Genomic DNA, 20,853 nt, shown 5'->3' with positions numbered 1-20,853 from the left:
GTTTCGTTCTTTCGGCACACTGTGGTTAAGGCTGTTATGGATGATATTTGGAAAGTTTTGTGCACTGTGAGTGCTACAGCCTGTGATCTCAACATGGAAATCCAAGAATGTAAGAACACGAAGGGGGGAAAAAAAAAAAAAAAAAAAAACAAGCTTGATACCCTTGACCTTGAAACAAAATACGACTGGCTTCTTCTGAAACAAGGGGTGGGGACACAAAACACCAGAGTTCTCCCTTGACAAGGACAGCCCAGTCGAATTCTCTGCCTGGGTGATTTCCTCCAGACCACAGAAGCCAGCTTGATCAGTAATTGCCACGCAAACAGCCGTGACCGAGACCGAGGATGGAGCAAGCGGGCAGACTGGGGGAGCGGGGAGGTCAGGGGTACAGTGAAGGGGACCTGCCCCCCCCAACGCCCTGTGTTTAAAGCCACCATGGCTGACCTCTGCGCGGTCTCATGAAGCGTTTCAGCTGCGGATTCAACGCCACCTCTTCCTCCTCCAGCTTTCTTTCTGCCAAACGTTACTTCAGATTACCGAAATGGAGGAAGGGGGAGAAAACGTGAAGAAAATAGAGCCTCCTGTACCAGCTGCAGCTCTTAAATGAGGCTGTAAAGGACTTCTAACGCTCCCAACAAACAAACAAGAACCCAGCAACAAGAAAGAAATGCAGACTGGAGGCTGCGGTGAATGTTTTATGAACAGGCCACAAGTTTCTGACTGATCTTTCTAGCACAAAGTTGCCAGTTGTGTAAAAGGACATTGAGCCTCTTATAGAAACCGTATAAATGCACAAAAATGCACATTCATTAAAATGACATCAAAGGAACAGTGAAATTGTGTCTGTGGAGGGATACTGAAATTTTCCATTTTACCAGTAAATATTCATTACACAAATCAGCAAAACTCTAAACCACCATCTTTATTGTAATGCTAAAAAAAAAAAATAATAATAATAAATTAAAAGTTCATCCACTTTAAATTGGATTTTTTAATTGACATTGAGCAAATATTTGCAAAAAATATTATATATAATAATTCTTGTTAAGTTACATTCCAGAAAAGTCTAAACGCAAATCAAACTGCACAATCTGCGAACGGGACACCAGCCAGATGAATAAAACAACGCAAACAAATCGCATTCAGTCTTGACAGCATTACATTTAAATGCCTGGCAAAAGGCCCGCTACACTCAGGCCACTTAATCTTACAGCACACAACCATTTCAGAGAGTCTGTTGAGCGCCGGCCAAAGAAGCTCTGGCATCGTTCTTCGGCCCACAGAAATGTGACACTGACAACAGCGATTTATAAAATGTTCTAGGCTAAAAGGTCGATTCATATCTCTTTAAAATGTTTCTGAAATGCACATATGCATGCAACCAATTTATAGCCTCAATTTAAATATTGATTTTACCATCATATTTATACGGTCGTTGCTCAGCAAAACAAATGGCAACACAGCTTGCATGCCTTGTAAGAACATATTGGGTGTTTTGATGTGGGGCTGCGTGGTATAAATGGTATAAACCATGGAACCAATTAATAAAATAAAATAAATTCCTTCAATCTGTCTGGAATGTATCGGTCACTGTGCACTGCATGCTTCTGGGTTTGATTAGTGCAGCACGTGTCTCTGCCCCACTTGCCCAATCGGTTCTGTGTCTGCAACTGGGTACTGACAGTGCACCCAATCGCCTCATTTAAATACCAGGTATTTCACTGGCCTTATGGGTGTGACAAAGTCCACTCTCAGTAGAATAGTTTTATCCGGTATACGGTTATGCTGTATGCTGATGTATCTGAAAAAAGTTTATCCCCTGCTGCAGTGTCTTTGCTATGAGCACGCGATACACTTTCAAAACCAGTTCCGTTTATATGTACTTTTAAAATTATATACGACAATATATTCAGTCTACAGTGTATAGTTAAATTAATATTGCAATATGATTTTTTTGCCATATCGCACAGCCGTGCTTTGATATGTACTTTCCACGCCTCCTTGTGCACATTCACAATTAGGGTATTGGAAAGTTACATCACACAGGCATCCATCGGCGGACCACAGATTCAGGCCAGCAGCCCAATGCTGCGAGAATGCACGAACTCGGCACACTTGTTTACATCAGTCGTTGTGAACGGTTTACATCATGAAGTTCTCCGGTCTGTCTGGTCAACACACGGCAGCTTGGGTCTGTTTATAATTTATGTCTATTTCCCTGTTTGTGCGGCGAATGGCTGAGTGTCGAACGGGTGAACGGCATCACGATGACTTTTAGCAGTCAGGCTGAGGCCTGCACTGACCTCCACAGGGTTACGGTCACTTCCACTTCAGGCTGCAAATAGAGGGGGAGGCAAAACCATGGAGCCTTTGAAGACACCACCAACACCATTCAATTAAACATTTTAATATGCAATGAAATATGCTTTGATTAGCAATTAATTGGCTCTCAAGCAATTAAATAACAATTCACATGTCTTACTGACACAAAGCACTGCCTGATTTCTGTGCAGTGGGAATATTATAGCTAATGGGGGAAGTGTGTTGATGCATGTTATAAGCATGAGAGATCACTACTCAAATTAAACACACAATACTTTATACCACGTCTCACCGGATTAAATGAGTCAGTGATTGGGTAAATTAGCTTTGACCTTCAGCCTTCGTGACCTTATGCTTTGATTTTCAGCTATATCAGCTATGAAAGTAGGTGAAAGTAGGCGTGAGGTTAAACTCTGTTCATCATAAATATCAAATAGTGAGGCTTATATGGTGGAAGTGATCATAATGTAGTGAGATGCTTTCAACTTAAAACTGAAGACAATAAAATGTGTTTTAATTAAACTTGCATTTTCCTCAGCCGGGAAACAATAATTCACAACATTCATCACAAGCTGCCTGGAAAAAGACAGCGCAACCGCACTTCAGAGTGTGGCCTTAGGTTACAACAAACGATGCCAAGGAGCAGCCCACTGTTCATTATCCCAAGTCCCATAATAAGCAGTGTATGTTCAGCTGTCCAGGTGTGAATGGCACAGCCTAAGCAATACCTGTAAGAAAACCATTGGTTCCACTACAGGTTGGTCATTTGTGGGCACGTCTATGCAAGGATCCAGAGGACAGAGCGCAAATAAACTTGACACATAACCAAGCGGCAGACCAAGTGTCAAAAACGCGAGACTAACGCATTAACTACAGAAATCTCCTCAATTGAGGCTAATTTCTAACCTTCAAAAACAAAAGTGTCTCTTTTCTGGAGACATTACATGAGTTTGTGCAGACCAGAGTGGGATCACTGTCCGACCAAATCAGCAATGGAAAATACACAAGAAATGTAGACCTCCACACACAGTTGTTCGTCATTAGTTTAGGTATGAAGGATGAGGAAGCGATCCACCAACTTGTGGCATGTAAGGAAATTAAAGCCTACACGTAGACTACACAAAATGAGGTCCGCTTCGGTTTGTTTCAATTAAAATAAATTGGTAAAACCACAAACTTTCCTCACAAGAAAGTTTTATGTACAGGTCATCATTACAGAAACCATATGGTGGCTGGATAAGAACAAGCAAGTTGACCTTCAAACTGATATTCTAATGCAACTTCTGCCCAAATGATGGGTGTTGCCCAGAAAAACTGCTAGTCTCCGTGGCACAGAGACGCCAGTGAGTAAAGAAATCCAAGATGGTTCAAATTGTAGCTCATCAAAGAGATGGTTCCCATTGGTTTTGGGGTGACGTGGTTTCTCGGAGATGTTCATTCATGTTCTTCTATGCAAAAATGTGACTAGCAGGTAAACAACTCAAAACAAGTACAATACAAGTACAACAAACACATTTCACCACTAATTCCGAAGATTAGCTCAGCAGCCTGAGTATTAACTCCAGATGTCAAATTAAGTAGGAATTACAGTTATAGGCAGCTGATGAAAAAAATGCAGAAATTTTAAACACCCTGCATCAGTAAATAAAACTGTATAAAAAAAAAATATTCATTTTTGGTATACAGGAAATTAATAAATTGATGAAATCTGATATTTTTACAAAATGAAGAATAAAGCACCAAAGAGGACGGAGAAATAAAGACAGATATGATGAAAAGCTACTAAAAAGGCTTATGGGGACATTACGCTATATTAGACGTAGTGTAGAGCGTTGGGGCTGTTAACGAATGTCAATAATTCTCAAAATTCTCAATAAAAAGAACTGATAGTCGGTCTGGATTTTGGTAGGCGGCATGCTCCTAAAATGACCGACGGCACCATGAACACGTGTTATTATGATCAAACACAATGCAGGGGAACACTAGAGGAGCACTAGTGAAGGCAGGATTGTGGGCTGTGTTGCCAGATCGGGATCAGGCCGACGAGCCGAGCCCAGATCGCCGGAACCGCGCTTGCTGCGGCAGCCGGTATGACTCATCGGGAGACCGCAGGGGAGCGCCAAAACACAGACGCGCTGTTTGCTCAATTTAATCAGCAGTGATTTTCCAGTCGATGTCACCACACATCTCCGTCTACAGGCCAGCACCCCCACCTGCGTGCAGAGACCCGCCCTCTGATGCGCTCGCGAGGCGCGGGCACCGGACCTACTGCTACCCGCTCACCCAGCGCTGGGTAGGTTGGTGGGCATCATCCTTCACTTCAGGCTTATCCGGGCAGCGCGTGAAACGGAGGGGAGAAGCTGCGCTGGTCTGAAGGGGCACATCTCTCACAAAACACCCAAATTCCCTCCCCCTCCCACACGTCCAGACTCTCGTCTATCTCGGTGCTCCTAACACCGACGCTCGTATCCAGACAGCCCGGCTCCCGCCCCTCTCAGCCCGCGACCATCTTATCGCCCTGGCCAACATCTTCCCTAATCTCTACGCCCAAGGATTTTCCCTCGCTCGCACCCCAGACTCCATCCTCCTCTCATCCACAAACTGTGACGCTTCAAAAAACAACCGAGCCCGCCTCTTCCTCCACCTAAACCAGCGCAGATGACTAATGTCACAGCTATGGGCCCCTGACCAAACTCTTTCCACTTTAAATCTTCCAGCTCCAAAAGAGCAATGGCCAGCCCCTGCACGGCAGGCCTACCACCACTCCGCTCAATCGGCCAAAGCGGGGACGAGCTACCAAAGCAACATGACTGTAAGATACGGAGCAGTAAAGTTCCCACTAAGCCAAGGAGAATCCACTAAACCGCTTTCCACGACGGTCACAGCGGCATTATCGACCACTTCGAAGGGTTAATATATATTACTTGTAGGAGAGAAGCGCAGAGCTGTGACCTTGCGAACCATTTAGAACCAAATCCCGACATCCAGTGGGATCAACGACTGGAATGGTAAGCCACGCACTTTAAAAAAAAAAGCCAACTTGCTAAAAGTTACTTACATTTACTCAGTAAGAGTAGTTTAAATAAGAACTGTAAATCATTGTCCACTCAATAAAACCGGCTAAAATGGTTATCAAACAAAAAAATTTTTTGCTTGATTTATTTAAAGGTTTCAGTGTGAGGTTATAGAAAGCCATTTTTAAGCCATTTTGCTCTATAGGGGGGCTGGAGCTTCCCAGAAAGCTCCAGGGTGATACTGCACAATTTTAAATCAGAGGAAACTGAAGTTGCTCTGATGGTGAAGTTGCCCGTCTACTCAGTTCTGGAGGATAACGGGGTGCTTTATTTTGATCTGGTAGTAGATTATTATTTGTGCCATTTTAAGTCCATTAGCCATTGTCACATTTCTCTGCATGAGTGAAAAAAAACTCTTGAAAAAGAGCCATCATGCCTGATTAGAGTTCATCTTATTGGTGTGATTATTTGCAGCAAGTCTCTGCTATTGCAAATAAAGTAGAAGCAGATCTTATTTAGCACAGTTGTAAACAGTACAGCTGCAAACAGTACAGTCATACTGTCTTAGGTTCTGTTAATTACATGGTGGAATTACAGTAAATTTAGCACAACGAATTAATAAAAAATTAATTCAACGAGTTGAATTAAAATTTTAAATTAAGTTTTTTTTTTTGTTTTTAAGTGTTTTTGGGTAATGATGGAAACTCTGAACACCCCCCCCCCCTTTTTACTCAACTTGGAGTGAAATAAGTTGCCTTATTGTTTTTAGTTAGCACAAGTATTTTTTACAGGGTGTTGGGTGAAGGAATGAACAAAAAAGCAGAAAACTGACAGATGAGGATGGGTTGAGTGAGGAATTTGATGGAAGTTCAAGAAAGATCCACCATTTGACTCAAAAAAAAAAAAAAAAAAATCAACCAGTAGAGACTATTCCTCCTTTGGCCTGATTTAGGGTCAGGCTGCCAAAAACAAGGAACTGTGTAACTTCCTGACTAATTTCATATTTTAAAGAACAATTAAAGTTTATCTTTTTGGTTTCAGAAACTATTAGACCTGCGGAGATGGTTCTTTGCTCCTCTCCAAGGTACAGATCACTACAGTTTAATGTCTGTGTGTCCTGACAAGGTTTAGGGTTAGATTGCAAGGATCTTCAAGCCCAAGAACAGAAAACGAATGGACCTAATTAAGCAGTGATCAGATTTGGTGCAATTTCTGGAACAATTACTTTCCATACGGCTGTAGAATTAGCAGTAAAGTTACCTGTCCAACTCGGTTTAGGTCCATTTGATTTGATTCTACTAAAAATCCCCATGAATCCACGTTTCATTAGATGCATATTAAGTGTTGGGACACAACGGTAGCGTGAGGGGTTCGAACCTGTGACTTGTCCGGTTCATAGGCTGCTACCACACATATGAACGAATGCCTCCACATCTACTTCTGGCTTACTTGCCACATTGACAAGCTGGCCTTCAGCTTGGCTGAGGTCTCGGAGAAACAGCTCGAGTCAGGAAAAGAGAAACCGAGCAGGTATCCAAGCAAGCGGCCCTGCTCCCAACAGACCCATATCCTGCCGATCCACGCATGCCTCCAGAATGAATGACGGAAGTGGCTTTCCGTCTGGCCTTTTCTGCTCTCAATATCAACTGCAGGCTAGTGGCGTAATGACTGCTTCATGCACATTACATTTCCAGGTTCACAGCACTCAAGACCCCCAAACCAAACATCCACCCATTAACAGAGCAGGCCCGAGAACCAGCTTTCTCTCTCCACGTAAAACAAATTTATTTAGGACTGTCTAATCTAATCTGCTTCTAACAGAAACCCCCCATTGTTCCCCAGAAAATTGAGGGAAATTTAGCAAATGCTTTGTGACATCTTCAAAGCAAGGGCCAAGAAGCCATTTAACGCATGAACACATGGCATCAAAGAAACGTGGAAGTTTGCACCGTAATGACGATAAACAAACAGAGAGTCCTCACTCAAGGTCCTCCAAAAGGACAGATTCTCGCATAAAAAAGGACAAGTCTTAAATCATGAGAGAAAGCATGCATGAAACAAAAAGTCAGCATAATCCCAGAGTCTGTAAGTTCTTTTAAACGGAGCCATTTAAGCCCGTACGTGTAGTTAATGTGAATAAAAGGATCGGGAGATGGGGACGTTTGGAACAGTTGAAACCATAATATGTTTAGTAACTTTTTGTTTTGATCGAATGACTATTTAATCATCGGTGTATGAGCAAACGATTAGTTCAAAGCTGCCCAAACTAAAAGACGTTGTATTCATTGTGAATTGTGTAAAATGTATTTGTGCGTTGAAAATCTAAGTGATTTCGCAGGGACACTAGAAAAACTTTTCAATGACACCCAAGATGTGACATGCAAACCTGGCGGGGGACAAGACACTAGTGGAAAAGAAGGTCAATTTTTTTTTTTTTTTTAAACGGCATGCTCCAAACCAACTGAACGTAATTCCGTTTTACGTAATATGTCCCTTCGTGCTAGTTTTCTTGACAAAAATATTTTTTTTAAATCATTCAGCCATTGCGCAAGTCTACTGATGAAGCTGACTTGGTTTAACAACATCTTGCCATCTACGGACCGTCGAGGTCCTCAGAACTCATCATTACGATATTTCCAATTGCACAAGGCCGATCACCTGAGATCAAAACACGATTTAAAAACTGGCAAATTATGAAAAGCGCTTAACAAGAATAAGTCACAGCAGCCTACTTAGGACAAAAATACAAGTATTTGATTCTTTGGCCAATTTACTTACACAGATGGACCACTCTTGTGATTTTGCGGTGGTTTGGACTAAAGCTAAATGAAGATTTAAAAAACGTAGCAGGTAAAAAGACATTGAAAGCAGCGTCCTGAGATGAAAAAGTGGCTTCTGCAGCGAAGGGGGAGTTTGCATTTCACACAATCAGCTTTACAGCCACTTCAGACAGGAGCGAGGAGAGGAGGAGAGGCAGAGGCAGCCCTGACAAGCTGACATTGAGACACGGAGCCGAACGAGGGTCCGAGCGGGGGGTGGGGGGTGGAACCCCGACACCTCTGCGCGGCCCCCTCTTCCTCGGCGGGGTCGGGGGCGCGCACGGCGCCTTTAATTGTTTCCAGCGGTTGGGGGATCTGTGGCATCTGTACAGTCCTCCAGCACGAACACACTCCAGAATTGCGCGCCCCCCCCTCTCCAAGGCTTCTGACTTGTTGTAAAAGAGCACGTTCAACGTGAACGTACCGGAGGGGGGGTGATTTCCATCATTACCCAAAAACACTAAAAAAAAGAATGGGGGTGGGGGGGTCGAGAATTACGTACTAAAATGGTGAACCCCCCCCCACACACACACCTCAACAGTGAACTTCACAAGAGACTTTCCAGCGAACTCCAGCACTGGTTCTACTGGGGGGGGGGGGGGGGGGGGGGGGGGGGCAGACAACCCCCCCCCCCCCCCCCTCAACAGGCCGAATCTGGGACCGACTTAAATAACACAGGATCCGCGCAACAAAGCCACGGACGTTCCGCCGCGGGTGGCATTTCAACGCAGGACCGTCACACGCCACCATGCGCACGGATTCCCGAACGAATCGGAACCAACAGCCGATCTGGACCGACGGCCTGGTGCATAAACACCTCCGGGCAAATAATACAAAAAGCTGGCTGTCAGGTCGGACGACAAGAGACGTGGTCGTGTGGCGAGGCCATTAAAAACGGCAATTCGGTCACACACACACACACACACACACACACACACACACACAGTTATTATTTGTTTTGTATTCAGGCAGACATCCCACTGCCTGCGTGGGCTGCGTGGGCACAGGACAGATTATTTTAAATAAAGAAAAAATGAGCAAAATGTCACTTGACGGGCGCGCGATGGGCACAAAACCCGGATCAATCAGACAAACCTCTTTTTTTTAATATATATTATAATAACAATAATCTTGCACAAGCAGAAGCGTGAGCCGCCACTCACCGTCGAGGACCCTCGCAGAGACGATCAGCACGGAACCGTGCAGGAATCCCAGCAGCAGTCCGGTCGCCAGCGTGCTGCCCGCGTAGCGCGACATCGCGGCGGCGGCGAGACGCCGAATTCGGATCCGGCGGCGACGCGCAAACTCCGGTGCGCCGCGCTGCTCCCGCACAGTCCCGACCGGCGGATCCCCGGGCGATGCTGCCGTCTGCCGGCGCCACGCACCGCGCACTTCGCCGGTGTCGCGGAGACGGGTCGACAAAAACTGCGACGATGATAATAACGATGATGATGATGATTAAAAAGAAGAAAAACGCTTCCTCCCTCCCTCCCTCCCCCGCAGCCCGCGCCGCTACGGGCTCCGTGGATGCATGCTCGTTTATAAAAGACGTCTTATCTGACGGCGCCCGCGTCTCCGGACGCGCGGAGATGGAGGGACGAGCCGATCGCACCGCTGTCCTCCCCTTTGTTCTCGGCGGAAAGCGAACGATGCGCTGCGGCTCGCAGCAGCTGCAGCGGCATGAAAACGCTGGACGTAATAAAAAAAAAAAACGCGGGGAGAGAGAGAGAGAGAGAGAGAGAGACAAGACTCCACTCCACCTCCACTCCTCTCTTCCCCTGCCGCCCGTTCCCTTCTCGTCTCCCCGCCGCTGTCGCCGCTGGTAACGCAAATTGAGCCCAGACCGGGGCTGCGGAGCGCCAACGAGGGTGGCGGCGTGACGTCACAGCGGCCAACTTTCACCCGACCGCCAGGCGATTGGCGTGCGGGTCCGAAAGCGGTGGGCGCTTCGGCGAATCCGGGCGGGGATGGTCCGCGTCAGCGCTGCGAAAAGAAACGCGACGTGCGTGCAAAAAACAAACCAAAAAAAAAAAAAACTACAAAACTTCCACCATCCGCCGGCGAGCTCTGCCACGCGCGTGCGCACTCGGTCGCGTTTACGCGATTCATCGCGGTAATTACCTGCGGCCTCTATATAGACGGGCTTCGCTCGAAACTAGTTGTGATTTATCAACCCTTTGACCATTGTCCCCAAGGAGTGTGCATAGCCATGCGGCTGTTGTTAAGCTGCATAAACACGTGCTGCTACAAAAAATAGGAGTCATTCAGAAGGAAAAACGCACCTTTCCTCTTTGACGTCCTTTGCGCCTCCATGAAAACGCCTGGAAAGGCGGCCAGGGCTCAAGGTCTTGGCCCGAGACACATAAATCTGCCACAGGCACAGAGGAGAGCTCAGACACGGACCAGCTGGAGACGGTTACCTCACGGCGCAGGCCCCATTCTGAGGAATGCCGTTAATGCCACTATCGGTTCGCCAATCGATCCGCCATAATTTCACTGTACATGTTTAAAAAAAGATGGCCAGCAGCGTCCTAATCCCCCTCAACCAGCCTTAGCATTTTTTTATTCCGCACACGACACGTTCCACAAAGCCAGGATCGTCGCCTGCAAAAGTGACCTGTGTTGACCAGAGGATTCTTCGTTCTTTTGTTCTCCACAGGCAGGAGAAAATCATGGCCTGTGCACAGCCAAAACCCAAACTTGGTCCTACGCAAACAAGCATTCAAACTAAAAAGTCGATAAATAACAATTATGCCTCTCCGTGAACCCAGTCGAATTCTTCAGCGATGCGCCGATGTGAAGAAACAAACTCTTACTGTGCAACATTATGGGACGATTGTCCCGCATTGCATAACTCACCAGTTCTAGTGAAGCAAATAATTTTTTTTACAGGAGTCTACAAACGATCCACTATTTCTTGCAAAAAATGATGCCCTGGGTAACGGTATAAGCATATGTGTTATATTACTCACCTGTATATTACTCAGCTGCAATGGTGTCATGCGAAAAGTGAACTATCGTAAGAATCTCTAGTATTTTCTACAGAGGTTTGTTAATTTAGCTGAATTAAGGAACAAGGTATGTGCCCTACTTACAGGAGGCTTTAAATATCCTGGGTAAAGCCTTCTTAAAGCCGACTTGAGAAACAGAGTCCATAAAGAATTCTGCTTCACTGGCATTCCAGCAGAAACACAGGGAACAGATAAATCATTCTGGAATGTCAAAGCGCTCTACGATGCATCAAAGCATCGGCTCATAAATACACGACGCCATCGATTTTGCGGCGGCTGTCAGTGCGAGGGATTCTTGATGGTCTGCATCAGTCAAAACTAATTGACTTATGAGGGCATACAAGCGAACGTTGACTTCTGTCGCCGCCATCTACTTCTGCAGCTTAAACTCGTCTGACACTTCTGGTCACCTCTGACTTTTACATCCCATCCCATCATCTTCCAACACCTGAGAAATTGTGAAAAATAAAGTGGAAAATAAAAGGCGATCTATATCTGACTCAAACTAAACCAACAATTATATTTTCATGGCAGCCATCCCGTGTAGTGCTTGCTTATTTCCTGCACCAAAATGCCAGATTCATATGGCTCAGCTCAAACTAATCTCAGCAAAGGAATAAATATTTTAATCCACCAATATGGATTCAACTGTCTTCTTCCCTTCTTCATAGTCTTAATTTTCACACTTTTGTATAACAAAATGGATAAATATGGTCAATAGTGTGTTAAAAGATGTATATTACCCAGACCAACACACATGCATTTTAAAATAAGGGGGATTGTCACTGCTTGGTATTGGGGTGTCATCGCCGCCTCGGGGAGGATGAAGGCTACAGGAGTTGAAAGGACACCGAGGCAGGGCTTGGGGGGGTTTTCAGGCCAAGCAATGGGGCCACTGGAGTAGTGTCAAGGTGGAGTTATTTATATGTTATAAGAAACATAATAAGAGAAGTAAGGGCTGATGGTCCTCCTTTTTGTGGTAAATAAGTTCAGTCTCTCCCTGAAGCTAAATTCTCCCAGAGGTATGCTGAAGTGCCATTTAGGTATTTTTTGACTGATCAGTTACCTTCATTTACAAAGCCCCCCTGGCCATTACATGGTCAAGCTGGCCTGTAGGGATCCTTGTAAAATACATAGAATTTCTATTAACAGTGCCGTCGTTGACAAGGAACACAAGCACAAATAGAGGTACGCAAAGAAAAATATTACATTCAAACTAAAAATCTTCCCATTAAACTCTAAGAAACTGTAAGAAACAGGGCTATCAAAATGGATGCCTTAATCGCTGTGTTCAAATATGTAATATACAATTACTGCAGTTTACATTTACATTTACAGCATTTATCAGACGCCCTTATCCAGAGCGACTTACAATCAGTAGTTACAGGGACAGTCTCCCTGGAGCAATTTTAGGGTTAAGTGTCTTGCTCAGGGACACAATGGTAGTAAGTGGGATTCGAACCCAGGTCTTCTGGTTCATAGGCAAGTGTGTTACCCACTAGGCTACTACCACCCAGTTGTGTTTTGTTCACTTTCCGTGTGGGTCTGAAGTATGACACGAATGTGACATTCATCGTAGACTGAGGCAATCTCTATATAAATATGGAGACAGACTGTGAAAGAGTTTTAGGGCCGATTCAGATGATACCGCTTTACTGTCCCTTACCAAAGTAATTTGCACATTTTACTTCCATTGGGGAGGGGGTGCTTAAAAAAAAGACTAGATCATTTCTCTGTCACACTGCATCAGAGCCTCTTTGTCTCTATCATTATAAGTCTTAAGAATTATGATTAACTCAATCACAACGCTACTTTGAGCAGAATGAGGGCTTTGGGCCATTTTCATGAGAGCGGTCAGTCAACACAATGTGCTCCTCCCATTCAAAATTTTCAAATATTTTATTCTGGATGACAGAAACAATAACACTCTATGAGTAGTTTCTAAGTGGTAGTTTCAATTTCTCTATTCATGTATACATCATATTCACCTTGTGAATTTTCTTGATTAATAAAGGATAGTTAATATGACTTGAACCCATTAAAATGAAAATATTCTAATGTCATTACCACAGTTACCATCTTGAAATGTAGATCAGGGGACCTGCCTGAAGTATAAAAGTGAAGTGATTGTCATACACTGCAGCGAAATGTGTCCTCTGCTTTTAACCATCACCCTTAGTGAGCAGTGGGCAGCATGACAGGCGCAGTATGTGGGGCACAGGATTCGAACCGGCAAGCTTCTGATTACGGAGCCGCTTCCACCACTGCCCAACACTGTAAACAAGATTTGAACAAGAAACAAAACCTCAATGGTGAGCAGTACAGAAAACAATAAAATTAAGCCCATGCGTAAAGCACCTAGATGCTCACAAATAGATCCTCGCAAAAAACACAACACGGAGAGGATGGAGGTTTTTAAATGTCCTAGAATCATATTTTCTTTCATGTTTGCTCTGTTTGTTTTGGATGGTGCTTCTTGTACCTAACCCTAACCCTAGCTTCCTATAAAACAGGCTGGGTCATAGATGAACAGGAACAGAAGAGAAAGACATACAAAAAAGTTACATGTTTGCAACTTAATTTTAGATTAACTGCATTGCACAAGACAATTTTTTAAGAGAGTTACAAGAAATTAATTTTTAAGTGATTCTAGAAATTACACCCAAAGTTCCAGAAATGCTTTCATGGTCTTAATGCAAGACTGCCTCCTAGTGGAGATTTTGGAAAAACAAAAACATTCCAACACAGAGGTCACACACATTGGTCCTGGAGGGCACCAGCTCTGCACATCTTAATATAAGATAATCATTTTAGTCCCACAAGTGGAAAATTTACACTTAAATGTCTTAGAATTTTAGTTCTTAGTTCTTTCCTTGTTCCACCACACCTGATTCAGCTGAAAAACTTGGGGAAAATAAGCACTTTGAATCAGGTGAGTTGAATGGATGTAAATTCCAAAAATGCGCAGGATGACAGCCCTCCAGGACTAAAGTTGGAGATTGAAGAAGAGTATTAAGATAATAAGAGTGTGATATAGAGATAAGAACATTTTAACATTGCATTTGGAGCAAGAATATAATAAGGGAAATGTGCTGCAAGGTGCTGCAAAATGTCCTGCATAGTCACGCTCAGTCATGCCTTATGCCTCATCTGTGCATAAGAGAGAGTTATCATTACTAATGATGGCATTTCTAGAAAAAAAATCTCTTAGCTTGGTCGGTAAAGACGTAATGAAAACTGAAATGGTGTATTTGTTTATGTTCTTCAGAAACCTGCCTCATTAGGAAAATAGCATGAGGTAATGGTTTTTTGTCTAGACGAAAGAGGATGTCAGCTGTGAGCTGTGATCACGAATTATTTCCAGAAGTTCTCTTGCACTCTGGTCCAAATGAACAATGCAAAGCAGTGAGTGGAACATGAAGTGGGAGAGAGAGAAGGAGAAATTTATTTTCTCACATAAAAGGACCACAGAGCACCTCTACTTTCTCAGATGACTGTCATCTTGCTCTCCTTCCTTCCGTCCTTCCCCCCACCCTGTCTCTCTTTCTCACCGATCTGTTCACATTTTCCTGGCCCATCAGAAGGCGCTGGCCACTGTGACGCAGATGGAGCTGTGAATGAGCTCACTGTGATCTGTGGAGACTTCTCAGGAGGGTCTCCATTATGGCTGGAGTGAAAAACAAAGCAACAACTCATTGAGGAAGCGACTGTCAGAGTGCATTCAAACTGTGTTGCCAGATCTGTCAGAAAAGCATGCAGCAACAACAATACAAAATCAAAAGTGTATCTACAACCTACAATGAAAATATGGGTTATTTCACATATTTTCACCTGCCAATACTGAATCCAAAATGTAGAGTTCACCACCCTGAGCTTTTTTTCAGTTCATGCAAATACTGACCGAAAACAGGCCCAAAATCTCTTTAAGATTATTTGCAGCATTGCTTTGATTATGATCTCGTTGTTTTAAACCAGGAAAAAACATTGAAGTAAACAAATTATAAAAGTCCTCATTTCCTCTGTGGATAGATGAATGCGGCCAAACAACGTTTGTGTTTTATTTCTCCACTTCCCAGCTCCTCCAACAGTGGTCTGGTTTATTCAGACATGTATCGGACCAAGTCTAGACTGAGAGATTGCCTGGTTTATTATGGACCTTGAACATCCGAAGTGAACTCTCCTCATTTCTGATGACAGGCCCTCTCTCTGGGCACTGGCCTTTGAAGGGCGTCTCCAGGGATAACTGGCTTCCTTTATCGCCCACTGACTGTTTCCGCATTCACCACATCAAAGGCAACCTTTTGGTTTTTGTTCTCTGCGTGACCTTGTTCCCTTGACGTCTTGGCTTCAGGACTTTGTCGACCACAGGTTAGCTGCAGCTTGTGGTCTGCCCTACTAGTTTTAAAAAACAGGGATGCACTGACACAGCAAATAAACACAGAATACAGAGTACTTAATACATCGTGTACGAAATGTGATTTATCAAAATAAAGGACCAGTCTGACCTCAAGATGGCGCCACACGACTGGCCAACATCATTACTTTTTTTTTTTTTTTGCCTGTACCTAATTAAGTTTCAGGGGACAGTTCACAAGGTGGTAAGACAGGAGAGGTTTGATTTAACCAATTACAGTACATAGCTGTTTATTACATGCTTTACTACAACTAAGTACTAAAGAATTGGATTTCTAAAACAGGCCAACATTTTGAATTCAGAAATTCACTTGAAAGCATACAAAAGTCTGCCGTCACCTTAATTATCCTGTTTACTGGAACCAAAGAGCCAGCGCCATGTGTGATGCTGTGAATCAAGGCGGTTTGTTCTCTGGGGTTATTTGTTGACGGCGTCTCCATGAGCACCAAAATCTGGTATCATGCACCACAGCAGTGCTCTTTTGCTCTGTTAAAAAGACAAGCAGAGAGGCAGGCCGTCTGGTTTTGTTTAAAGTGTTGAACATTACTCTGTCATAGGATCGGTTTGCATATTTGTTTCTTTCATTGACTTTCTGCCTCCATGTCACAACAATGATTCTGTCCCTGGGCCGCAGCCTTGAGAAACCCTCATTCTTCTGGCCTAGAGGCAAAAATCAATAAAGCCGCTGTTGCTGGATTCATGTAAGCCCGATTCTGTCCTAAGACAACTTACTTTAAGCAGCACCCGATCAACACAAGTTAACGTTAAAAGTAAAAGAATGAAAGTCCAGTATCCACAGCCTTAAGCTGATATAAATAGTTTTCCTATTAGTAAAATATGAGCCTTAGAATGCCTCAAGCTAAGTGACTGTTTACTATAAATATATTTTAATTTAATTTCAGTCATATATTTAGTTTATATTCTATTCTATAAGCTTGCTTGTTTATTTGCCTTATTTATGAATTATTTTGAACCTCGAAACTTTTATGAACACAAAATCCAACTAAAAACCCAGGAGACTTCCCCATATATCCATTCTCTGATCACACACAAAAAAGATATGCAGAAGAGCTATTGGTTAAAAATAAGTGTAAAGCATTTGTGCCTGAGGAATAGTCATCTTTCTCCTTGGGTTCTTCATCACACTCTTTGTTGAACTATTGGTTTCAATGTTGTATCCAAGGTCAACAAATCTGCTTACCAATGCAAAGATGTTTAGCCCACAGTGGTTAATCTCTGTTAACCTGAATGGTCTATTGTGCTTTACAGGCCATTGTTCCGGGAGACGCCATTGCCAGAAGATTCCTTCTCCATCTTTTTACTTTAGCTTGCCTCACATGTTTCCTGATGTGGGGGTTTTGTAAGTTTGCGTAGGTTTCAATGGAATACGTCACACCAGAAAAAATGACTGAGGTGACATCTAAGGTGACATCCTGGTACAATTAGTGATAATCACCCCCCCCCGCATCTCAAGGAAGAATGGAAGCTGCTGGTTGTGTCTCCGTTCAGGGGTTATGTCCTTTGGAGAGCACAGTTCTCGATGGCTAAAATACATTTCTGAGTTTTCTAAACGGACAGTCTTGTCTTGTCCCGCTACTTATCACAGCATTGAAAGGATATGACCCCTGAACTGAGACATGATTGCTAATGGATTAACCGGTCGTGATGTGCTTGAGACAGAAGTTCAACCCCATTTCCTATTTTCATCACCAACTGGTGCATCTTGGTGTACTTCTTGGATTCTCTGCAGACCTGGGAAAGTGAAGAGTACTTTGAGATGCCATCTAAAGGACACACATTCAGCCTTCATATGCGGTTGCAGGAGATAAACTGAGTTTAATTCAGTACGATTGGTCTAAATGCCATTCTGCAGTGTGACATGTTTAATATGTTTTCACTAGTCAGGGCTAGTGACCAAACCAATTTTTATTTAATAGAAATATTTCTGCTGCCCCTGGTGGTCATGTGAGCAAGATCTCAAATAGTTGAGGGGAATTATCACGTTTGTCTATTTTTTGCATCACAATATTCTGTCACAATTAAGTCGACTTCTGTCATCAAAAACTTAACTCATCAGAGTTCTGAAGAAACAAAATGGAAAACATATGTTGATTCGTAAATTGTCCCAAATGTGAATCAAACAAGCCAAGACAAACACAGCAGTGCAGGCGTTAACTTCTGCCCCCATGCCAACGAACGGCGCAGCGGCTGCAGCCTCATCGCTGCGCGCCTTCCTCTGCGGGAGCGATCAGATCACCGGCTGCTCTGATAACACACGAGGAATGTGTGGCATGCACAAACATCCCCTCCCCCCCGCCCGGCTTCGCCTTACTACGTCCCTGCTCCCACCGTACCTCCCCCAACCCGGTCCATTTCCCCTTCTGCTCCCCCACCTCCACTCCTTCGCCCTCCCATCACAAGTCTGTTCCTCCAAATGACTCCCAGCTGGAGCCCAGTGTAAATAGTCCAGTCGAGTCGTTCTAGTGAAAAGGCGGGCTTTCCTCGCACGCAGTCCTGTGCCCACGCCAGGTCCAGAGGGACACTCCTTTGTGAAGCACATTGTGAAATATTTTTTATGTTTTGAACCTGCAAACAGCGCACCGAGTGTAAATCACAAGAAAACTTTTTAAGCCGACGGTGGGTTGATAGAAGTGAGCGTATTGAATCTCTTTTTGCTGGCTCGTCAGGTCGTTTTGACAAGTATCACTTTTAGCGACGACTCAATTCAAGAATGCCGATCGTACCTGATGTCTCGGAAAACAAGCGGCTGCACGGGGCAAATGGCGGGAATGAAGTGTCATTTACAAGAAGCCTGAGCCGCGCAGGCAGAGAGAGGCCTTGGTTTAGACTACGGTTACCCCTAAAGATAGGGTGCGTGTCTAATTTAGGCAGTGGAGAGGGGGAATCCAGCTCTCCCAAGTTTGTGATGAGGCCGGGCTCTGAACGTCAGTGGGGTTTGTTTTCTCCATCAGTCAGGAAATGTCCATGCAGACCCAGCCGCTCATTTGAATACCTTCTGTGCCACTGTTTGTGGTAGGGCCATATTTGCTAATTGAGTCACCTAAGTCCACCGCATTAACCATAGGATATGCCGCAGTGATGACGGAGGGTTGGTCCGATCCTTCTCTGCCCTACTGAGAAACCAGACAAGGTATGCAGACAGCTATGCACAGCTGGTATTGTTTCTGTGCTCCCAGCTGTATGGAGCTGGTTAAAACGCTGAATTACTGAATTGTTAGAGTGGGCCTATTTCTGCAATCAAAGCCCTTTCTGAGCAGGTCAGTGGTCCTGATGGACTGTGTTCAGAGTGTGACCATAACTGAAAAAAACATTTAGAGAGAACAACTAAGTAGTTGAAACCTGTGAATGGATGGGCATGGGGAAGGTTTAGGGTGCAGTAAACTCGGTACCTTTTTCTTGAAGTCTTTTATTTTCCTTTGAATACCAGTTTATCCTCACTTTTAGTTGATTGATACACTCAAAAAAACTCCTATTTGCCTGCCTTAGTTTCAAATAGCATAATTCAAATGTGTGGAAATGGGTGTCATAATTGAATGAAGCGAACCCAACTAATATTTTTTGAATGTATAATGAACTTAGCATTAAATACCACACATTGTAATACAGATTTACATTTAAGGCATTTATCAGATAAATATAGTGTGCAAAAGGGGAAATTGTGGGTGGATATGAATCAGCAGTTACAGGGACAGTCCCACTGGAACAACTTGCTCAGGGACACAATGGTAGTAAGTGGGGTTTGAACCTGTGACCTATATGGTCTTCTGGTTCATAGGCAAGTGGCTACTACCACTACTAATAGAGTAATCTTTATCCCTTAGTTCTTTCTTTTTCATTTTAATAAAGTTATTAAAAATCAAAGAATACATTATGGCATCCATTAAAAGCTTGTTAACTATAACCGTACTATACAAAATGTTGTAAAAGCTAGCAATCTGGACCTTTGATATCTGTTTACTATTTCACCCTTCACCCTTTCCCCACCCCCTTTCCTTGGCGCTACCCTCTTTTGCTCTCACAGTCCAGGCGCCAACATTCTGGCAGCTCCTCTTTTCTCTCTTTGACCTTGAACCCTAAGCTGACATTCACTGTGACTCTGTGCCCCTCCCCTACTTTGATCTAACAGCTCAGCTCCACACAGCTCAGCCCCACACGGTCATAATAAAGCAGCAGGCCCTGGCACTTTCCATTCCACATAACTAATTTTAATTTTTCTTATTTTCTTTAAGTCATTGTAACATTGAGCATTCAGGAGTGAAATCTCCATTGGTAAACGCTTTTATACCCACATCTTATGGGGTATAAATGATATAGCTAATTGGGTTCACATAATTCCTCTAAATTAGTTCATTTTGTATTTGAGCTCTTTTATTGCATTAAATCTTTTACTTTCAGAAATCCTTCTTGTCCTGGTTCCAGTTAATGTGTTAGTAAAAGTTGAAACGTTGGAACGTCACTCCTTCAAGCATTTAAGCATGCAATGGGAGATTCACACAGACACACATCTTTTTTTTATAACAACACACTCATGTGTGTATCCACATTGCAGGCTAACACGAAAGGCCTTTTTGTCTTCCGCTATCTTCGACATACACACGTGCACGCACGATTCATTCACACACACATGCATATCACACTCGGGCATCCCTCATCTAATCAGAAGTAATGGTCATGACTGAGGGCAGGGGTTGCCTGGCGACAAGCCTGTTGATGTCCAAACATTATTATCGTCACCAAAGCGACGTGGGTGCCAGAGAGCAGTCTGGCCACTGAGCAACAATGTCATTCTGTGTCCTCAGCTGTGGGCAAACCTACCGGTGCGGTCAGTTTGGCCAACAGAGCACACGGCACCCGGGGCACGCTGCAGGTCCTCACGATCTGCACGGGAAATAGAATGCATGTCACTCACACGATTTGCATTGTCCTGAAAGCAGGCTGACATAATAAACTTTAACTGGTTCTCCCACTGATTTTAAACCATGCCATTAAATTATTAGACATAAGCAGGTTGTGTTGTTTCTATGCTGATACACATTCGTTATTCCAACCCATTATGAAGCACAAATGCAAATAAAAAAAGTAGCACACTGATATTTACCGCACAGACCCATCAGTTCGTATGAAAGTTCATCACCACGTGTGGCAGAACGTCGTCAATGTTCTGCTCATTAAACCCTTGTGAAGGCTTAATATCAGTGCAGGAACACAGCATCCTGTGAAGGTCAACCCGTCTCCAGCAGAGGGAGATAAGG

The 20,853-nt window shown here is 43.9% G+C and overlaps 1 protein-coding gene and 1 long non-coding RNA gene across 3 annotated transcripts in view; both read right to left on the bottom strand.

The window, feature by feature from the left end:
* Nucleotides 1-9,839, bottom strand: part of lrp1aa (low density lipoprotein receptor-related protein 1Aa) — a 100,696-nt gene extending 90,857 nt beyond the window's left edge. For both annotated transcript variants that reach the window (XM_028998440.1, XM_028998441.1), the window contains exon 1: nt 9,319-9,839. In XM_028998440.1, coding sequence (XP_028854273.1) covers nt 9,319-9,412 — 94 coding nt within the window. In that variant the 5' untranslated portion in view covers nt 9,413-9,839. The remainder of the gene's footprint in view (nt 1-9,318) is intronic.
* A 6,208-nt stretch (nt 9,840-16,047) lies between these two features.
* LOC114800299 (uncharacterized) lies at nt 16,048-20,770 on the bottom strand. The gene is made up of 3 exons (XR_003751372.1): nt 20,700-20,770; nt 20,417-20,479; nt 16,048-16,066 (listed from the first exon to the last, which is right to left on the bottom strand). It is a non-coding gene; the product is annotated as an uncharacterized LOC114800299 (long non-coding RNA).
* Between the last annotated feature and the right edge of the window lie 83 nt (nt 20,771-20,853).

The sequence above is a fragment of the Denticeps clupeoides genome, chromosome 12 (genome assembly GCF_900700375.1).
Source record: "Denticeps clupeoides chromosome 12, fDenClu1.1, whole genome shotgun sequence".
In the NCBI taxonomy this organism is placed as follows: Eukaryota; Metazoa; Chordata; class Actinopteri; order Clupeiformes; family Denticipitidae; genus Denticeps; species Denticeps clupeoides.
Note: the sequence above shows the minus strand (reverse complement) of the source record. Positions and strands in the feature narration are given on the sequence as shown.